Genomic DNA, 15224 nt, shown 5'->3' with positions numbered 1-15224 from the left:
GCCGGGTGATTCCGGGTCTCCTGAATGATCTCCTCGTCAAGGTCCCACATGACCGGGGCAACAATCATGGAAGGGGGTAGAATGGGGGCAGGTTCTTTAGGGACCTCGCCTGCAGAATACTGCCGGGAGAGTGCGTCCGCTCTCCCGTTTAGCTTCCCGGGCCGGTAGGTAATTTTAAATGAGAAACGGGAGAAAAACAAAGTCCACCGAGCCTGACGAGAGTTCATGCGTTTCGCCTGCCGGATGTATTCCAGGTTCCGGTGATCAGTAATAACCTCGAAGGGATGTTGCGCTCCCTCAAGCAGGTGGCGCCACTCCCCCAACGCTGCCCGTACGGCCAACAGTTCCCGGTTTCCCACATCATAATTAATTTCGGCCTCCGTCAATCTTCGCGAATAGAAGGCGCACGGGTGAAGCTTCCCGGGGTTACCATGATACTGTGACAGTACCGCCCCCAATCCCACCTCCGAGGCATCCACCTCCACAACGAACGGCTTCGTCGGGTCGGGAATTTGTAGAACCGGTGCTGTGACGAACCGCTCCTTCAGGGCGCAGAACGCCTCTTTTGCAGCACCGGTCCACTGTAACGTCTTTGGATGCCCCCGGAGGAGGGATGTGAGCGGCGCTGCCACAGTACTGTAATTTCTGATGAATCGACGGTAGTAATTGGCAAACCCCAGAAAGCGCTGCAGCCCTTTGATAGACGTGGGCTCCGACCACTCAGTCACCGCCGTTACCTTAGGTTCCTCCATAGCGATTCCCGCTGAGCTTATGTGATACCCCAGAAATGTCACCTCCTTCATGAAGAAGGAGCACTTCTCAGCCTTCACATACAACTGATGCGTAAGCAAGCGGGAGAGGACCGCCCTCACATGCTGGAGGTGTTCCTTACGGGTTTTGGAGAACACCAAGATGTCATCAATATACACTACTACAAACCTATCCAGCATGTCTCGGAGGACGTCGTTCACGAACCCCTGGAAAACGGCCGGAGCATTCGCAAGTCCGTAGGGCATCACCCTATACTCGTAATGCCCCGACGTGGTGCTGAATGCCGTTTTCCATTCGTCTCCCGCTCGAACACGCACCAGATTGTAGGCACTCCGGAGGTCGAGCTTCGTGAAGAAGGTCGCCCCCCGGAGTCGCTCGATGGTAACGGGGATCAGTGGAAGAGGGTAGGAATACATCCTCGTGATCTCATTAAGCCCACGATAGTCAATGCATGGGCGCAGACCCCCGTCCTTCTTCTTCACAAAAAAGAAACTGGCGGAGGCGGGAGAGCGTGAACGCCTAATATAACCCTGACGCAGGGCCTCGGCAACATATTCCTCCATTGCCCGCTGTTCAGGTTCAGACAATGAGTAAATACGAGACCGAGGAGGGGTTTTCCCTGGCAGGAGGTCGATCGCGCAATCCCATGGACGGTGCGGCGGTAGACACATCGCCTTATCAACAGAGAAGGCCTCGTGCAAATCCTGAAATTCGGGGGGAATGGCGTGCGCTTCCTGTGCCCGCGGGCTTTCGACCGTCGTCGCGTGCACAGGGGTGGGTGGAACAAAACACCGGGACGTACATGTAGGGGACCATGACAAAATGGTGTGAGTGTTCCAGTTTATGTGAGGGTTGTGTGTACGTAACCAGGGCAGACCTAATATTAGTTGGTGGGGGGACTGGGGTAGAACCATAAATGACATTTTCTCTACATGAAACGGGGGAATGGAAACAAAAAGGGGGTCGGTTGCTATGGATAAGGGTTCGTCCCCTAACGGTCGCCCGTCCAGGGCTTGTACCGAAACAGGGGACTGCAGAGGATGGGTAGGGATATGACAAGTAGACACAACAGACCGTGCGATGAAATTACCCGCTGATCCGGAGTCTACAAGAGCAGGGAGAGAAACACAAGGATGGTCAGGAACACACACAGACACTTGTATAAGAAATTGTCCATTGTCATTGGGGGAGAGAACCTTTCTTGCTTGCCCCTCTGATCGGGGGCGCTGTGGGCAGCTGTCCCTCCAGTGAGCTGGACTCCCACAGCGAAGACACGCCCCTGTCCAGAGACGCCGCCTCCTCTCCTCCCGCTCCACACTGGCCGTGGCGACCTGCATCGCCTCCGGGGATGGTGAACGCCTGTCACCTCTCGTCGCTCCGAACCGGGACCTGACTGTGCCCTCCTCCCGGACCACTGCAGACCTTGGAGCACGCTGGGGGGAGCGCCTTGGGCGCCTCTCACGAAGGTGGGCGTCCAGGTTGATGGCAAGGTCTATAACTTCATCCAGGCCCCGCCCAGCGTCCCGACACGCCATCTCTAGCTGAATCTCGGGCGCCAGGCCGGCCCGGAACATGGTCAGCAGCGCGTCCTCCCCCCAACCACTCTCTGCTGCCAGGACCCGGAATCGGAGAGCATATTCTCTCGCGGTAGACCTGCCCTGCTGGATGGTGTGGAGGCGCTGTCCCACGGACCGCCCCTGCTCCGACTGATCAAACACCACCTTAAAGTGGTGTATAAAATTCTCATAAGTCCTCACCTCTTCGCCCCCCTTTCTCCAGAGGGCCCCGCCCCAATCCAGAGCCGGCCCGGATAGTCTTTGCAGCATGGTACTAATCTTTTGATGGTCCGTGAGCCCGGTGACGTCCGCAAAGTATAAGTCACACCCCAGTAAAAAGTTCTTACACTCTGCGGGGTCACCGGAATATCGCTCTGGAAGACTAGCGACCCGGCGAAGGGGGGGCTCTGGAACCCGAGGGCCTTCTCCTGGAAGGTGGGGGGTGGGAGCTCCACTGGGGGGCTGGGCCAGCAGCTGCTGGACTGCTGTGGTGAGCGCCGCGATCTGATCCCGCTGTGCCACCACTTCTGCCAGGGAGTGGGTTAGCCTACCCAACTGGTGGTGATGTGCGGCCACCACTTCCTCCAGGGTGGTGGGGGGGGGGGTAATCCGGCGGCAGGGGCACTGATGAGCCATCCATCATGAGAGGGAGAGCGATTCTTCTGTCACGCCGGAGTCTTGCTTGGGAAAAATGACGGATGGCGGGGTGACAAGGGGAAAACAGTTTATTTACAAAAACAAAAGTACGTCAGGGAAAAAAGGTCAAAAATCCAAAGAACAAAACCACGGCGCCTTGCGCTGAACCGAGGGAAGGGGCGGAGTCCCACTCGACCCTCGGGCTGGTGCGGCGCGCGTCGGCGGGGTCCTCCTCACGAGCGCTCCTGCACAAACGGCCAGGCAGGTTCGTGAGACTCCGCAGGGGTCTGGGGCGTTCGTACACACGAACACACTCGACGAACACACTCGACAGACACAAAGGGGGCTCAGACTCCGGTAGTCGCGTTGGAGAATCGCTCTGTAGACTCTGGATCACACGGGTCTTTTATAATGAGGCGGATTAGACTAAACCAGCCGCACCTGACGCTCGTTAGCCCGTGAGGATCACTAGCCGTGCCGAAGGAGCCTGGAGAGGGAATGTGTTGAGGAACCCACGACCCAGGACTGTGATAAGGGACACGCCCCGTGCACACTAGGGAATTGGGACTTACCCGGGCACCCGCGGCTACACGACATGACACGCAGACACGGACACACAGTCTAATACTCTGGGGAGGGTGAGCGTGTTGGGGGGGGCGGATCCGGCACGGACGTGACAATTGGGTCCAAGTGAAGCAAATGAAAGTCATATTTGGAATTAATAACTTTTGTTGTAATAGTTATTTTATTCAAAGAATCCTCCAAGATAATTACAATAACTTAGTTAATTAATTAACTCTTACAGACTTGCGTTAGTGGATACAGTATCCCACTGGAATGCAACTACAATTGTTGCCTCACTATGTTCCATATAGTAACAGCCATTTAAAGCAATAGTTATAGGTCCCCTATTATGAAATTTTCACTTTGTTAGTTTATTTAACATTAATCCGAGTTCCCCTAGCCTGTCTATGGTCCTGCAGTGGCTAGAATTGGAGATATGTATAAAGAGCATGCTTTGTCTGGCCAGAAATTTCCCACCCCTCTTCTAAAAAAGCATCTCCACTGTTCCTCATGGTTTGTAAGGCATTGCAGTTGCTCGGCTAAAAGTGTCTGTAATTCTGCACTACGCCTAAACTTCGGAAAGATACATTTCAGATACATAGAAGCAAAACAAAACATTCATAATAAGGGACCTTTAACACATTCTGGACAAATCAATTAAATTGTTTTATTTTACTGAACAAACAAGTAAAAAAACAAGTAAATTAAAGTAAAGGACCCTAACATTTAAATGGCAATGAACATACAAATACATTAACAATACATTCAAAGTAATTTTCCATTCTTCCTAAGAGAAGGATATACAGGATTCAGTTTCCAATGGAAAACATACATACATTATTGAAAATATGTACCAAATATAGGCAATTATGGCTCCTGGTTAACTACCAGCATTTACATATGAACATAAATGTATGTATATTATACATAAATATACAGATTGGCCAAAAATGTATGTATCCTCTACTGCAGTTAAAAACACATGACAAACCACAACAATTTTAATAGCTCTCAGATGAAGCCATGTGCATCTAATGGGGCAGTGGATGGTCTAGTGTGTAAGGAAACAGACCCATAATCAGAAGGTTGCAAATTCAAGGTGCCACTCAGGTGTATCAGGATTCAAACCGGCAGCCTTCTGATTACGGGGCCACCACTGCCCCAATTTACACTTCACTTCGCTCCAAATAAAATTTCAGTTATTGCTAAAGCTGTGTGGCCACAACTTCATTATTAGGATCATTGATGACAGGATGATGTAAACCGATGGTGTGATTTTGGCAGGGTGATAGTTTTGGTGTTTCAGTCTGAGCAGCAAATGTGGTCAAAATGTTTCTGAGGTGTGCAGAGCTGTCGCAGAGAGCTCTGAAGCACTTTGGCACTAAGTGGCAGAATATGATGCCAAAATTGGAGACCAGAATGGCGGAGGCCTGCACTACTGGCCGCGACTCATTCCTGGTGATGTAGATGGGGATGAAGCACAGCCACACAAATAGGTGGATGAGCATGCTGAAGATGATGATGCCTGTCTCATTGTAGTCTTGTGGAATCTTTCTGCCTTTGAAGGCCAGCAGGAAGCAGATGAAGGCCAACAGGGCAATGTAGCTGTGCATCACTGCAAAGCCAATGTTAGATCCCCCAGTACATTGCAGCACATGGATCATACTCTGGTTTGATGGGGGTGTGTTGTCCACATCCGGGGAGTCATAAGTTAGCCACAAAGTACAAATGAGGCCTTGAAAGGAGGTGACAGTGATCATGGTGACAAACGGATTGTAGAGTTTCCCCAGTCGTTCCTGTCTTACAGGATCAAAGGCCATGAAGGCCAGGAAGGTGCGGAAAGCCTTGACCAGGATACAAGAGACACAGAGAGTGAAGCCCATGGCATACATGGTCTGCTGGGCACGACAGAGGTGAATGTTGGGCTTGTCCATGAAGGCAATGACGCTGCCGAAACTCACTGCCAGTCCAAGCATCATGAAACAGGACATTTGCAAGTTGGCTGCCTTTATGAAAGGGCTGTCCCTCTGCACGATGTAGCAGGTCAGCGATAAAATAACAAATGCAAACCCTATTAGTGCTGCCGCCAGCAGAGTGATGGGGTAGGGTTCAAACCACTGCAGATATTTTACAGTGCGGGGTGCACATTTAGTAGTTCCCTTCAGAGACCAGGTACCAATGGGACAAGTCTGGCAGCTGCTTTGATCTGAGGGGGAATTGGTAAAACAATGGTAAAAAAAAAAAACATTGCTTACTGTGCCATTTTGTAAATTACAGCTCACCTTCACTGTTAGTGTAGGTTCCTTCGTCACAAGGTATGCAGGTGTAGCAACAGGAATTGTTGTCTGATTTCCGGGTGCCGGGTTTACAGGACACTGCGCACCTGGACACGGTTATCTGCAGTAGATCTTTCATTAGATTGATTAACAAATCAAAGATTCTGTTTTTATTTTCTTTGGGGTTTTGTGCTTACAGTATTGTTGGGGTTATCCCAAGTAATCATGTCCAAGGAGATGGACATTTGTCTGTCTTTTATGCTGTATTTTCCACGAGTTTTAAATATTCTCCTATTGCCAGATCTTTCCCAGTTAATGAGATCGTAACCATCATTAAAGTCGCCATTTTGGTCAAAGAACAATGTGTTGTTGTCGAGTGTAAAATTAAGACTTTTCAGTTTCGCAAGAAGCTGTCACATGGAGGAAAATGAAGAATGACATAAAAACATTTAATAAAGAATTTCATTGGAATAATATTTTTTACATTTATTGTATTATTGGTTATCATAATTACCTTCCATGGGGGAAAGTTCATCTCTCCGGGGCAGCTGCTGTCATTACACTCAAGTTGTTCTTTCAATGCATGAGCAATTGCCCAGATAGCCACGCTCTCACTGTAGAGTTCTGACAGTTCCACTTTGTTCAACAGGTAGTCATCATTAGCTGATAGTGGGTCTGGGATACTGCAGGCTAGGGGTGACTGAAAGGGACTGGAAGGAGAGGAGCAGTTGAATCTGAGCTGCTTGTACTCTTCAATGTAGCTGTTGGTCTCTCCTGGACCAATTGTCAGGTTCCTCAGGTAGTTTTCCAGCCCTTCAATCCTCCCTGTCGTGAACGTGAAACCAAACACGTCGCCCACTTTGTTGATGTCTTTCATGGTGGCCAAGGGTCCATACATGGACCAGGCATCACTGGCAATCCAGGTGCGTGTGGTGTTGGTTTGGATCGCTTCCTCAAACAGGTTCTGTACCAGCTCTGGACGGAGAATCAGCAAAACAACTTGGGCATTGGAGGCTCGGACCTTCGCTACCACCTGCTTAATCTTCTGTTTGGTCTCCCCATTACCCAGGTAGTAGGGGATGACCTCCTGGTAAGCCACACACACATGAGCCTTCTCCGCATTCAGAAGGAAGCTCTGAAGAGCTGATTTGCCATAGTCATCATCAATTGACACCACGCCAATCCAGTCCCAGCTGAACTGGTCCATGAGTTTGGCCAGAGCTTCTGTCTGGTACAAATCACTAGGGATAACCCGGAGGAAACTGAGGTAGCGCAGTTTATCACTGAGTATAGTTGCAGAAGCAGTGGTGCTTATCTAAGAATGGTAACAACGCATTGTTATTCAGGTTGCCATGTGATTGATTCTATGCCTTTGTGTAAATTGTTGTAAAGTGACCAGAAGAACTCCTACCTGTGGGATCATGTAGAGACTGAGGAGCTTGGCCACAGCGATGGAAAGCTCGGAGTAACGGGAACCAAGGAAAACTTTCACATCTGGTCGGAACTCTGTATAGTCACACATGACAGGCAAAAAGTTGTTCTCAGACAGCATGTCCACCACACACTGCAATGATTTGGTAGCATCTGCACATGGATCGCACACAGTGTAGCCAAGACGGACGCCAGGAAGGAAGCCGGAATCATTGATGACGTTGATGGTGTAAATATCAGCGAGCATCCGGGCAAAGGACACCAGATCAAAACTGACAGACAAAGGAAAGCACAACAATTTTTCCTTGGGAACACAATCCAGAACATATTTCAGTTAATGAAGTTACTTACTCTGTGCAGATATACTCTTCAGGACGGGTACGGTTGTAGAGATCAAGGACCTTGGTGTGGCTTGAGCTTATGATCCCAATTATGATGTCTCCTGGGGCATAAGCTTTATTGAGAGTCATTTTACAGTTGGACTGGACCCATGAGGCGAGCAGCGTACATAGACCGAAGGTAAGGAGACCACGCTGTGATGCACGGAGCCACATACTGGACAGAAATGAACGAGGGTTGCATTTCCAATGTTTTATGCAGACAATTAGCATGGGGAGGTGCATGAATATAGGGGAGGAGGAATACATTTTAATCCAATTCACAGCAGGGATTCTGGCGGCACAAATGGAATGTGTTTTTGCACTATCAGCAATGGAATGAAGGCCCAGCAGGACTTTTTTTGCTACAGAGGAATTTACGTGAGTGAGCTTTAACCGGAATAAAGCTCAGCAGGACCTGGGGGAATAACACACTTCCAGTTTTCCCATTTAAATTACACCAAGCATAAAACAGACTCTCCAGATTTATATTTAATCAGTGTAAATCATGGGACTAAGGAAAGAAAGGATGAGGCTGACAAAGACACATACAGATTTTGACAATAAGGTAAATAAATAAAGATGCTTCCAACAATACTGGTCTTTATAGTGGGCACACTTATTTTTTCCCATTAACATATTTGTTTGTTTTCAAGTGAACTGTACGTGTTATAGGTCACATTAAAGGTGATTTATTATGGTTACGTTTTTGCGCCACAAAAACCTGCCATTTCATCAGGGGAGTCAATGTAACACTGACATGTTTCAATAAGAAAATAAAGAATTTACAATGAAATTACAGCTGAACATAAGAGACATCTGGAGGAATTAATATATTTTATAAAATTGCATTGATTTGCACTTTGCACCTCATTCCAAGTACATAATGGACTCTAAGCTATATAATTTCTATCAACAGAATTTAAAACAGCAAATGTTTATTCTAATGCATTATAATGTAAAGTTAATTGAGTTAACATTTGTATAAAGTACTGCTCCACATTTGTTTATATATATTGTATGCAATTGAAGGCACACATTCAAACACAACCCCATTTGTCCCATTGCTCATGATGACTTTCTTTTTCATTAATGTGCCCATTCCAGCAGAGCTCTTGAAATACCGGAAAGACGCTGAATGGTGAACATCCTGTCAGTGCCTGGAGCTTCTTATTATCATGGGGATTTTTTCTTACGTTCTATTTTTTAATGCTTGAAAAGTTTTTTGGATGCTTAATACAAAGAATTCTACAGCCTGATTAAGCTACAATGAAATACATCCTCAATTTTGCCAAATCCATGTGGCTTTGCTTTGTTATCTATTCATTTGTTACACACTTTTTTTATGATTTTTATTAAACAATCCCAAGGCACTAAATCATCACAATTACAGTCAGCATACGTTCACCAGAAACTTTAGTTATTGCAGTATAATAAAATCATTGAAATGAAACTGACTCTATGAAATTTAACCAATTTCTGATAACGTGACAGCTCCCAAACAGCAGAGCGCTGACAAAGATCTCCTCGAGAGTAGCGTGAGTTGCTCCACACGCTCTAGTAATTAATGGAATGCTGCCACTACAGGTTTTGTCCACAGATTAAATGTGTAAGAGAAAGCACACACCTTATTCAGGTAAACAACCATTCGCGCAAATTGTCTTATGACGCTGAACCAGAACGGTAAAAGCAGATGAAGGACAGTAAGATAAAGAGAACTATGCAAACTATTTTCATTTGAAAGAATTGTTTGTACTTGTATTCATGCTCGTGCCCCTGTCGACGCGATAAGATAGATAACAATAAATGTAAAGATACAATGATGTTACTAATTATAATGCTAAGCAACAAAGTATACCCAAGATAATTATAACACTAACGTTGAACACAGGGGTTTAAAATGTAATCACAGCCCATCCAGGCTGAAGCCCCATTCCAGTGGCAGGTATCGTGTCTTTTGCCAGCACCTGACATGGTTTTCACTTTCACCAAGGCTTCATATGAAGGGTTAAATCATTAGCTGCGCTACTCACAGACCCGTGCTCTCGTTCACAGCTGCCTCCCGGCCACACCCAGAACTGACCCGAAAGCACCGGCACCATGGTTTCTCTTCTTATCTTCCGATGCTTCGGGCTTAATTACACACTAACAGTAGTAGATGGCAAACTAACCACGTGCCACTTGCCTCTCTATTTATTCAAAGATATTAAACTTTGAAGCAAAACAGAAGCTTTGAAGCTTCAGGATTTTCAGGTCTATCAGTCATCTGAGCGTTTCTTTTCTCTGACGTTTCTCAAGCATTCCAAGGAAACTCAATATCCTCATTACTTCTCTTCAAATACTTGACAAATGATGATAATTTAATTTTTGTTTGGCTTTCTCTTGTTAAGGTGTTTATATATAAGCCCATTTTCATTGTAAATTCAGTGTACGTTCATTACTACATAAACATTATTACATGTAATTAAATGTAATAATGATTGTTGCTTCAAAAATTGTTTTGGCTACACTGGTACTCTGTGTGAGGTTTTGTGATTATTCACTTGGTTTACAAAGTACAATCGACATCTTTACTGGGGTAGAAAGGGACTTTCCCACAGGTTACCAGACGTCATCTCCGTCTCTGCTGAACAAAGGTGCAAATTCCCACACCCTGTGCCAATATATAAAGCTGGTCACAGCGCCACATATTAGGTTTTCAGTTTGGCGATGTTGCTCAACCACTTACCGCTTCTCTTTGGGCTCTGCATGTTGGGTACCCGAGGAGCCCAAGCTGATAGGAAAAGCTCGCTATGTGGGGCTCAAGCTGATGGGGACGTCCTGATTGGGATTCTAAGCTCATGCCATGCAAACGTTAATAGCCTGTATAACCGTACACGTCCTCAAGAGTTTGTCTGCAGTAAGTAAGTAATGGCATTGTGTAGTGTTTCTTGATTGAGTGTCTGTGTGTGTATTGTGTTGGTGATTTCTTTTTCCTTTTTCAGGTTTGATCTCGTCAGCTTTGTCCGAATGCTTGCAGATATCTATACCATTGACGTGATCAATGATTCCGGCTTCCTTCCTGGAGTCCACCTTGGCTACATTGTGTGCGATCCGTGCGCAGATGCCACCAAGTCATTGCACTGTGTGGAACACATGCTGTCCGCCAACGACTCTCTGCCCATAATGTGTGACTATTCAGAGTTCCGACCAGATGTTAAAGTGTTCCTAGGATCTCGTTACTCTGAGCTGTCCATTTCTGTCGCCAAGCTTCTCAGCCTCTACTTGATCCCACAGGTAAGAGAATTTCTTACAGTTCATATACGTTCAAGTATAACCTACAGTACAGGCCAAAAGTTTGGACACACCTTCTCATTCAATGTGTTTTTTATTTTCATGAACATTTACGTTGGTAGATTCTCACTGAAGGCATCAAATCTATGAATGAACACATGTGGAGTTATGTACTTAACAAAAAAAGGTGAAATAACTGAAAACATGTTTTATATTCTAGTTTCTTTGCTCTGATTACTGCTTTTCACACTCTTGGCATTCTCTCGATGAGCTTCAAGAGGTCGTCACCTGAAATGGTTCTCCAACAGTCTTGAAGGAGTTCCCAGAGGTGTTTAGCACTTGTTGGCCCCTTTGCCTTCACTCTGTGGTCCAGCTCACCCCAAACCATCTCAATGTAAATGGTCATGAAAATAAACAAACCACATTGAATGAGAATGTGTGTCCAAACCTTTGGCCTGTACTGTATATATAAAATTCTAAAGCAATTTCAATTCTAAAATCGCTTTAGTGCTTTTTTAGATAAGCACCACATCTTCGTCACCAGCACTTAGCGATAAGCTACGCTACCCATCTTTTGGACGTGTAATACCCAGCGATGTGCATCAGACAAAAGCATTTGCAAAACTCATGAGCCGATTCAGTTGGGACTGGATTGGGGTGGTGTCAGCGGACGATGAGTATGGTAAGGCAGCTCTTCAGAGCTTCCTGCAAAATGCGGAGAAGGCTCAGGTGTGTGTGGCTTACCAGGAGGTCATCCCCTACTACCTGGACCATGATCAGAGCAAACAGCGAATCAAGAAAGTGGTCACGCAGATCAAAACTTCCAAAGCCCAAGTTGTTTTGCTAATTCTCCGTCCAGAGCTGGTACAAAACCTGTTTCAGGAAGTGATCCAAACCAACACCACACGCACCTGGATTGCCAGTGATGCCTGGTCCATGAATGGACCCCTGGCCAACATGAAGGACATCAACAAAGTGGGTGAAATATTTGGCTTCACATTCACAACAGGGAAGATCGAAGGGTTTGAAGACTACTTGAAGAACCTGACAACTAGGCCAGGAGTGATCAATAACTATATCAAAATCTACAAGAAGCTGAGGTTTAACTGCACTACAGATTCCTCCCAAACATTCCAGTCCCCTCAAGCTTGTAGCATACCTGACCCCCTGGAAGCTAATGATGATTACCTAGTAAAGACAATTGACCTCTCAATGCTCTACAGTGAGAGTGTGGCGGTGTGGACCATTGCCCATGCTATAAAAACTTTACTAGAATGTAATGAGACTGAATGTCCAGGAGAAAAGAACTTTCCTCCATGGAAGGTAAAGTCATATTGTTTCAATTGTAGTGCAATAGTTAAGAAACTTTTTGGATCTTAAGGAGATTTTTTGGGTTGTTTTTCAGCTTTTGGAAAAGATAAAAACTGTAAACTTCACCTTGAACAATCAGAGCATTTTCTTCAACAAAGATGGTGACTTTGATGATAGTTATGATTTAATAAAGTGGCAAATAAGTAATGAGAAGACAATTTTCAAAGTGGTGGGAAGATACAACTTAAAACAGAGTGAAGTGGTGATCAACCCAAATGCCATTCTGTGGGATTTGACTGCTGATAATACTGTAAGAACAGAAAATAAATATCATAATAGATTTTCTGTAATACAGCATGTAGAATGTTGTAATCATTGCTAATGAGATTTTGTGAACTCTGCAGAACACTCCTGTGTCCAGGTGCTCTGACTCCTGTAGTCCTGGGACATCGAAGAAAGTTGATCAAATTTCCTGTTGCTATACCTGTATACCTTGTGATGAAGGATCCTACTCAGACAGCATAGGTGAGTCTTGCATTGAGGTATAAATTATTTGTGATATACTGCAGTGTTGCCAGATCCTAAATGTTGAAGTAATATACCAGCATCTTAAAATGACCGTATATTGGGAAAAATGATTGTACTCATGCAATTTCCATTAGGGGGCGGATCTGCGGATGCACTCATTCTACGCTGCTATGCATTAAATGAAAGCTTAGATGCACATAAACAAGCCAAGTACGTCTGCATAGCCAGATGAAAACAGAGATCTGTACTTTGTCATGCTAATGGAAGAACTGAAGGGATGAAATTATAGAACATTATGGGCTTTTTGGAATTATTTATCATTCAGAGGTTAACATTATCATACAAATATGATCATTATCATACATCTGGCAACACTGATGTACTTTTAATGATATGAAATGGCACATTTGGATATGAAATGCCTGTATTTTAAAAATATTATCAGTTTTATTAAACCACGGTTTCACCATTTTCCAGATCTAAACACCTGCCACAGTTGTCCCAATGGTACTTGGTCTCTTAAGGGAGCAAGTCAATGTGCATCACGTACCATAAAATACCTACAGTGGTTTGAACCATATCCCATTGTTCTGCTGGTGGCAGCAGGAATAGGATATATGTTAATCATCATAGCAGCAATATGTTACACTGTACACAGGGACAAGCCAATTATCAAATCGTCAAATTTTGAAATGTCGTGTCTCATGATGCTCGGACTGGCAGTGAGTTTTGGCAGCGTCATTGCCTTCATGGACAAGCCCAACATTCACCTCTGTCGTGCGCAGCAGACCATGTATGCCATGGGCTTCACTCTCTGTGTCTCTTGTATCCTGGTCAAGGCTTTCCGCACCTTCCTGGCCTTCATGGCCTTTGATCCTGTTAGACAGGAACGACTGGGGAAACTCTACAACCCGCTGATTATTGTGGTCCTTGGCACTGCAGTCCAAGGGATCATATGTATTTTTTGGCTAATTTATGACTCTCCAGATGTGGACAACACACCCCCATCAAACCAGAGTATGATCCATGTGCTGCAATGTACTGGGGGATCTAACATTGGCTTTGCAGTGATGCACAGCTACATTGCCCTGTTGGCCTTCATCTGCTTCCTGCTGGCCTTCAAAGGCAGAAAGGTTCCACATGATTTCAGTGAGACAGGCATCATCATCTTCAGCATGCTCATCCACCTATTTGTGTGGCTGTGCTTCATCCCCATCTACATTACCAAGGATGAGTCACGACCAATAGTGCAGGCCTCCGCCATTCTGGTCTCCAATTTTGGCATCATATTCTGCCACTTAGTGCCAAAGTGCTATAGGTCTGTATGCAGTAAGTCCTTAGACTTCAGGTCCCGGTTACAGACATTTGTCCGTCATCAAACAGCAACCAATGTACCATCAATACCAAGAACCATCCAGGAACCACCTCAAACTATGGGCAATGGAATGTAGCTGAAGGCATCTGTTGAATAGCAGTTGTTGCTTTATGTGTAACTATACAGGTATGAAGATCAGATATGGACTACAAAGCACTGATGCCATAAATGTTCCTTGCTCTTCCTCCACTTCTTTGACTGTTAATGCCAATTAAGTGAAAAAACGTATGCATTTAATTAATAGAAATAAGCAATGTAGGTAAATGCATGAAAAAATACAGTTATGATACGGTGACATTCAATGGGATGTCTTAAATTGTTCTATTTATGAGAGCTTTTATTTTTAAAATATAAGTATTGTTTGGACATGACTAATTTGGGACAAATGTAATTCATATTTACTTGAAAATCCACTAGAATGTGTGCAACTCCATATAACTATTAAATTACCTATATACTGCTATAAAAGCAGTTACACTCAGCAACATCACTAATATTTATTTATTTGTTTATTTGCTTATTTGTACAGTGAACTTTTATATTATACAGTCGACATAGTGTCTGTGGTATTGTCTTATGCTTCTCTTATCTTGTACTGTCAACTTCCTGCCGTGACAATGTACATTTACCACTTGTGAGACTAATAAAGGATCATCTTATCTAATAATTGAGCATTTTACACATTTTTAATCAATCTATTCATACTTATATAGCCATGCAGCCTTCGACAAAAACTATTATGGCCAGAAGTGTTCTGTGCACAAATAACAATAATTATCACAATACAAGAATATTATTAAACCGTGCCATAACACTGGTAGCTTACTGACACACGGTCATCAGTTGTTTTTTTATTGTATCAATAAATTTGGGTTTGTACAATTTACTTGTTAATGAAAAGTTATATCTGAGAACATAAATAAAAGGGAGGTTAGTATCAGTCTGTCCGCATGAAGTCTTAAAAAACTCAGAATAGCTTATTTAGTTGCCACTAAAGCTTTCCCTTAATCACATCAGCTCACAAGCTTCATGTAAAGTGTTGGATTGTATGTAAAGTCCTGTTTTGAAAAGAAATATATGAAGAGAAATGAAACATACTGAACAGATTTAAAAAAAAAAACTTCAC

General features: G+C 44.6%; 2 protein-coding genes across 5 annotated transcripts; one reads left to right on the top strand and one right to left on the bottom strand.

The window, feature by feature from the left end:
- Window positions 1-4172: 4172 nt before the first annotated feature.
- LOC114803329 (G-protein coupled receptor family C group 6 member A-like) lies at window positions 4173-7824 on the bottom strand. Of its 3 annotated transcripts, XM_029002827.1 has the most exons (7): window positions 7586-7824; window positions 7407-7506; window positions 7215-7309; window positions 6318-7118; window positions 6001-6213; window positions 5810-5924; window positions 4173-5733 (listed from the first exon to the last, which is right to left on the bottom strand). In XM_029002827.1, exons 3-7 carry the CDS (start codon window positions 7224-7226, stop codon window positions 4733-4735), a joined length of 2142 nt encoding a protein of 713 aa, XP_028858660.1. In that variant the 5' UTR covers window positions 7227-7309; window positions 7407-7506; window positions 7586-7824; the 3' UTR covers window positions 4173-4732. The 3 variants fall into 3 exon arrangements, with proteins under 3 accessions (XP_028858660.1, XP_028858659.1, XP_028858661.1); XM_029002826.1 differs by having other exon boundaries at window positions 7215-7506; XM_029002828.1 differs by lacking the exon at window positions 7407-7506.
- A 1446-nt stretch (window positions 7825-9270) lies between these two features.
- LOC114803258 (G-protein coupled receptor family C group 6 member A-like) lies at window positions 9271-14732 on the top strand. Of its 2 annotated transcripts, none has more exons than XM_029002697.1 (6): window positions 9271-10514; window positions 10596-10887; window positions 11404-12207; window positions 12290-12505; window positions 12600-12720; window positions 13201-14732. In XM_029002697.1, exons 1-6 carry the CDS (start codon window positions 10321-10323, stop codon window positions 14172-14174), a joined length of 2601 nt encoding a protein of 866 aa, XP_028858530.1. In that variant the 5' UTR covers window positions 9271-10320; the 3' UTR covers window positions 14175-14732. The 2 variants fall into 2 exon arrangements, with proteins under 2 accessions (XP_028858530.1, XP_028858531.1); XM_029002698.1 differs by having other exon boundaries at window positions 10371-10510; window positions 13201-14731.
- Window positions 14733-15224: the final 492 nt, after the last annotated feature.

Source organism: Denticeps clupeoides, chromosome 14, assembly GCF_900700375.1.
Source record: "Denticeps clupeoides chromosome 14, fDenClu1.1, whole genome shotgun sequence".
Classification (NCBI taxonomy): domain Eukaryota; kingdom Metazoa; phylum Chordata; class Actinopteri; order Clupeiformes; family Denticipitidae; genus Denticeps; species Denticeps clupeoides.
The sequence above is the reverse complement of the archived record's forward strand: the minus strand, read 5'-3'. Positions and strand labels throughout refer to the sequence as shown.

Bases quoted from the DNA above. Each gene is read 5' to 3' on its own strand.
- LOC114803329 (XM_029002826.1), bottom strand. From the start codon at position 7,788: ATGTGGCTCCGTGCATCACAGCGTGGTCTCCTTACCTTCGGTCTATGT. The intron at 7,507-7,585 runs GTAAGTAACTTC...TTTGTCTGTCAG, and splicing joins GAAGAGTATATCTGCACAGA to TTTTGATCTGGTGTCCTTTG. The intron at 5,925-6,000 runs GTAAGCACAAAA...GATCTACTGCAG, and splicing joins GGGATAACCCCAACAATACT to ATAACCGTGTCCAGGTGCGC.
- LOC114803258 (XM_029002697.1), top strand. From the start codon at position 10,321: ATGTTGCTCAACCACTTACCGCTTCTCTTTGGGCTCTGCATGTTGGGT. The intron at 12,506-12,599 runs GTAAGAACAGAA...TGAACTCTGCAG, and splicing joins ATTTGACTGCTGATAATACT to AACACTCCTGTGTCCAGGTG. The intron at 12,721-13,200 runs GTGAGTCTTGCA...ACCATTTTCCAG, and splicing joins ATCCTACTCAGACAGCATAG to ATCTAAACACCTGCCACAGT.